Raw genomic sequence first — 6,000 nt, 5'->3', positions numbered from 1 at the left:
TTAGTTATGACTATGGGTATCTCTTTCAATCCAGTCTTCTTCTTTTTTATATGATTCTGATTCCATATGAGAACTATCTGAAAGAAAGGCCCAAGTGCTGTTTTTCCCTGGTTCGTCATTCATTGGTTCCTCTATCTTTAAACTGGACCATCTAACTGACAGTGTGTTGGGATGACTATTAAAAACCATTTGGGACTCGAATATTTCACCCTTAGTAGTAGCTCACATTACAAAACACCAAAGACAGGCGACACCTGGATGTCACACCCTTACAGAGAGTCAAACCACAGTATGTAGTCAGAGGGGCAGGGAACACTGAAAGGGGCAAAAGGAACACAGGGGTTCTGTGAGATATGTGTGGATCAAACTGAGCTACTTAAAAGAGGTGCAGTGGGGCAACAGGCAAAATCCCAAGGAAATCCAACCTTGTTTCCCGTTCTGTCGTAGCTCCAAAGTGTTCTATCAGGACGAGAAAAACAGCAACAAAACTTGGAACAGCTGTTGTTTTAGGGAACCCTGCACTTTATACATGTGAACTGAGAATACCTGATATTCTAACCTCAGAAAGCCACTGTGAACTAACCTCGGGTATACAATCTTATTAAACAAGACCTAAAACAAAACAAGTGCCAGGCGTGCTTGGCATTTACTCCCGTTCTCTCTTGCCTCTTGCCACCAGGGGGCGCTGCAACCAAGTACCCTTCCGAGAACGTAGACACGCGCCTAGATGAGTCTTGTCCACTCCGGGGCCCCGTAGCGCGGCGTCGCGTTCGGATTCGTATTTCCGCCTTCCCACGTGCCCTGACAAGTTCCTTCCCTCCGCCACCTGCGCGCTCTTGGCTCGTTTCCGCCGGCTCCCGTCAGGGGGCGCTGTCTGCGGCGTCGCAGCGGCCGTGGCTGCCGGGCGACGATCTCCCGGCGGGCTGTGCGGCCCGGCTCGGACAGCTGCAAGTGCCACGTCCCAAGAGCTACGCGGAGTCGCAGAGCGGGCGGTGCGCGAGGCGGAGCAGCGCTGAGCCTGCCGGGTCGTACGGATCGCCCGCCGCCATGGGCTCCTCGCAGAGCGTCGAGATCCCGGGCGGCGGAACAGAGGGCTACCACGTCTTGCGGGTAAGGGCTGCGGGGGCGGAGGTCCGGAGGGACGCCGGGGCGGCCAGGCCCGAGTCCGGGGAACGTCCTGGGCGCGGCTGCCAGCGACGTGGCCGGGGACCCGCCACCCTGGCTCCTGGCTCTCCGCACGGCCTCCCCTCACCCTGACCTGACTCCAGAAGGAGTCGGAACCCGTACCTGTGTTCCCGGGGAGAGTGACCGAGCCACAGGCTAAGCGGAGATGTCACGACCAGTGTCGGTTCATCTCGGCCACCCCTGGATGCTTGGAAAGGCCACCTGGCCAGGAAAAGGAGAACGAATGGCCTCGAGCTAGATTTGACAGACTTGAATTTACTTGATTTTTGATAGGACTTTTCCGTTCCGGGTCGCTCCTGACCCTTCCAGATATCTCTTTTCTGGAGGAGAGGAACTTCCGTTCTTTCTAAGATGAAATAGTCAGGAAGATTGAGGTTTAGGTCCGCCGAGTAACGATTCCAAAATAGTCAGGCTTGATAAGGGAACGCAGCGCCAGACACCAGGGGTCAAAGACACAGCCTCCTGTGAACGGTCCTTTCCTCGTGGAACCAGGAATGTGGTGACACCTGTGTGAGTGCTAACATGAGCTGTGAACAGAGTGGCCTCAGTCTGCATCGCTATTTAGGGACGATCTTCCCTGAGAGTGTGCTTGCTACCTTCATTTTCTGCCCCGGGTCCCATGTTCTGAATGAGATAACATTCTAAAATAACCCACATACCTGAATGATAGGGCTGTGATGGGTCACCTTTCTGATTGTTGGGATTGTGGTGTTTAGTTGCCTCTCCATTCCAGTCTTGAAGCCCATCTCTTGGTAGGTAGGATAGTTTGTTTTACCAGGGTGTTTCTTCATACGCCATATTACTTTTCCTATTTCTGTCAGCTAACCAAACTCCTAAATCCCACACTAATAGGAAAAACAGAAAAAGAACTGCCCCATCCCGGATTTGAAGGAAAATTAATGGCAGTGCTTTTTTATCTGGTCTGATTTTGAGTTGACTCATGTGAGGTATATTATCCTGTTACTTGCTGATTTTCGGAGTGGTTGACTGTGGCCATGAACCCTTAGGGAGCTGTAGTATTTTTATTATAATAAACACCCAGGGAAACCTAGTAAGACACATTAGTGTTAATGAGTAGGGAAAAAAAAAACAGTCTTTAGGATCTTAGACAAATCTTCATGTCAACAGGACTCCAATTTAATGACCTCATTCCTATGGAAGACAGTTGAATTATGCCTTCCTCATAGATGTCTTCGGAGGGTTTCTGTGTGCGTACATAGTCAGTAGTACAGGTGTGGTGTTACTCTCTTCCTTGAGCTTTAGAAGTATTAGGGGCAGCCTCAGTTACCAGTCTGCATCTGGAGCACAAATGTTACAAAAATATGAAACAATTCTATAGAGTGTTTTTATCCAAGGAAGCTTTAGTGATTGTGTTATGAAAGCAAATGTTTTTAAGTTTTTAACTCTCTCTCTCTCCCTATTTCTGCCACTCATTGCCTTACTTCTATTTTCAGAGAGAAAAGAACGATTTTCTTCTTTTCATCTGTTACTGCCTAAGTTCATGGTGGTGCATTCCATGACAGGATACTGAACTTGTGAACCAATGTGTCCACAGCAGGAAAATTTTGAGATAAATTCACCTATGTTTGAACTGATCTAATTTCACTTTCTTTGATAATCACCAGTTTGCTGGCCATTTACTTGTTAGTGGTAAAAACATTATTCTCTGTTCTGATGCCCATATCTGCTGCTGTCTTACTATTATTTCAGGAGTCCACATTTAAAAAAGTGAACTTAACATTGAGAGATTATTTTCAGTACTTACTGGTCAGCTCTGCTTTACAAATCTTCGGACAACCTGAAACAGGCCCAGCAATTACTCTAAGCAGAATACTTTACCTTCTTGGGCGCTGTGTATTTCTGTCTTTCTGTCTGTCCTCTTAGGTGGCGTGTATTTCTTCTGCCTTCCTGCCTGCGTCAGTGCAGTGTGATCTCATTATATTCTCACTTTGCTGTGCCTGTTGCAGAAGTGACTGCCCGTGGCAGAGTGTCTCCTGTGCTCACTCAGTGTGCCTTATGCATAGAGAAGCATCTTGTCCCATACTTCGTTGTTCTCAGGCTTACGCTTCTTTGTGTAACCGTTGGAAGCATATGATACATACTGTGAAGTTTCCTAACAGGGCAGTGAGGTTCACTGAAACTGAGCTTCATAGGAGAATGTGGTTAACTAGCACCTCCTGGTGTTGAGCACTGAGTTTTCAGGTCTTTAATTCTTAAAAGGATATGTTGAGACCCTTAAATTCTTTTTGTTTCACTTAAATTATACAATTCCAAAATTACAGACTTTTAACATTCTGTGAATACTGATCTTCTTTTTACTAAGTTGCTGTGTTTTCTGATTATGTTCTTTAGAGAACACTTAAACAAATTTCAGGATAAAACAAAGTTTCATGAAATTGCATTGTCTAAAGGTAAATTCTGCTGTAGTGTTTGTCTTTATTTTCCCGTGCTTTACTCAACACCTTATATATGTTTCAAAACAAAGGTTTTGAATGATATGACATAATCAAGTCGAGTATGGGCAAAATCTATATTAGAGCAGGGTGTGGTCAACCACACCCATAATCCAGCACTTTGTGAGGTAAGGCAGGATTGCCAAAAGTTGAAGACCAAGTTTGTGTATAAAATGAGTTTCAAGCCACACTTAGTTATAGAATGAGACCCTGTTCAAAATCAATTTATTTCTTGGTAAATAAATTGGAGCTTAAGCATTAATTAGAAAGCTGTGCTTTCAAGGAAAAGTTTAGCAAACACCCTGAATATTTTCAAAAGTTATTTTTTAAACGTCGGTACTTGGTCAGAAGAGATGGCTCACTGGTTAAGGTCACATACTGCTCTTGGAGAAGACCCAAGTTAGTTCCCAGCATCCAAATTGCATGGCTCATAGATGCCTATAACTTGAACTGTAAGAGTTATACCTCTGGACTGCCAAAGTGAACTCTATAGTGGTGCACACCTTCATTCCCAGCACTCTGGAGGCTGAGGCAGGCAGATCTCTGAATTTAAGCTCAGCCTGGTCCATATTTTGAGTTCCAGACCACTTGTGTCACAGGGTTTAAAGAAATGTTACTTTTAAAATTCAAACAATAGATTAGAACTGTGTATCACTTTTTATGGAAAACATGTCAGGGCTTCTAGATTTTGTAGACGTTACTGTAGTGACTGTAGGTTGACTCCTACGGTCACTGTATGTTGAATGCTGGATTCTTGCTTTGATTTGACATTTGTTATCAAGTGAGTCCGACAAAACTATTCCCAAATTTTCATCTTTGGAGTGGTCTCTTAGATGGCCATTATAAATTAAACAGTTCTGGCCTTACATAATACTCTGAGAAGGAAGCTCTCCAAGGACATTCTGGAACTAGTGCTCACACCAATTTGGGGACATGTTATGTTACTGTCTTGACTGATGGGCCATTGATATGCTTTGTATCTCCCCTGTAATCAGAGGCCTAACCCAAACCTTGCTGCAGACTCCACAGCATTAGGTGTTAACTTCAAAGTGGCTGCAAATTAGTCCTGTAGAAAAGAACACCTAGACCATGCGTGCTCTTTGGTGGAGCTGCCCTAGTTTAGTGGTGTCTCACTGACAAAGAGAAGCCCTGTTACGGGTACTACTTCTTTGACAAACTCATACACAGCTGGGCTACTTCATGTTGTCTTCCATGTAATTAGAATGCTTTATAAGTAGGTGCCACCTGCAGATTCTGCCTCCCTGCCCATTGATTTCTTCAGTTTAACACCAGGAAGCTTTTTAATTCATAAGCATTCTTTGAAATTACCTTCAAATGCAGGACACAGATGATTTCAGTTTCCTAAAGCCCCAGACACACAATATGTGAACCTGAGGGCACCTTTAAACATTGTATCACTGAGCATAAACTTTGTGTCCAAAGTCTTGAGCAAGTTGGCCAGACCTCTTATTTTCTATTACCTGTGACTTTGGTAAGGATTCTGTGCAGCGCGGGTTCCGCTGCCTTCTGAGCCAGTGCCTCTGACACTATTGCACTTATTTTACGTTCTTTAATATTCTACTGAAAGGACTGTATTCTCATGATTCACTATTAAAAAAACTTGAACTAGTAAATACTTGGGAAGTTCACCATGTGCTTTGGAATCTGACTGCATATTGCCTAGGGAAATGTGATTTTCTAGTAAAACAACTTGTTTCTTTAAAAGACACACTCATGATCAGAGTGGTTGCTTTCAGAGACTGTATAATGTCCTGTTTGCATTGCAAATAAATTTTATACACTAGGAAAAGGAATGATGCTGGTCTTTTTCTTTCTCTTCTTCCCTTCCCCCCATACACACCTTTTGAAACCATCAAAACATATTTTCAGAAATATGGAACCATGTTGACTACTGGATATGGATACGCTGAGAATTATTCTAGTAGACCACCTGAGGGTGCCTGGGGAACAGGATTCCAGCCCCTGCTGCTGGCTCAGCAGTCCCTCCATGAACCTCTTCAGACTGCCCGTCAGTCTGAAAGTAGGCTAGGGCCGTGCCTCCACCGCCTTCGCTACTCAGCCCCACAGCACACGTTAGACATAGATATTTGCAAACAAGCACAATTACATCTTAATACATCCTAACCTTGGGTTATCCTGTGCATTAAGTGAGATATTCCATGGCACACTCTGGACTATGGTTAAAACTCAATTAAAGTTAGCTGGTGGCTTTATTACCAGCATTACATTATTGCCTAGTTTGTGAAATCCACTATTGCAGTGGTAATACCAGTTTCAGGATTGTTCCTTTCTAATCAGCTAATAGATACTTTTTGCCTCTGTGCCTAGCCCTGTATATGCA

At 44.4% G+C, this 6,000-nt stretch overlaps 1 protein-coding gene across 1 annotated transcript in view; it reads left to right on the top strand.

Annotated features, from left to right (window-relative positions):
* Positions 1-864: 864 nt before the first annotated feature.
* The window catches only part of Gorasp2 (golgi reassembly stacking protein 2), a 28,477-nt gene continuing 23,341 nt past the window's right edge, over positions 865-6,000 (top strand). Inside the window, exon 1 of the mRNA XM_028762916.1 lies at positions 865-1,110. Within this exon, the coding sequence (XP_028618749.1) occupies positions 1,048-1,110 (63 nt within the window). The 5' untranslated portion in view covers positions 865-1,047. The remainder of the gene's footprint in view (positions 1,111-6,000) is intronic.

The sequence above is a fragment of the Grammomys surdaster genome, unplaced genomic scaffold (assembly GCF_004785775.1).
Source record: "Grammomys surdaster isolate TR1022 unplaced genomic scaffold, NIH_TR_1.0 136, whole genome shotgun sequence".
NCBI classification, from domain to species: Eukaryota; Metazoa; Chordata; class Mammalia; order Rodentia; family Muridae; genus Grammomys; species Grammomys surdaster.
This window is presented reverse-complemented; position numbering and strand designations above follow the sequence as displayed.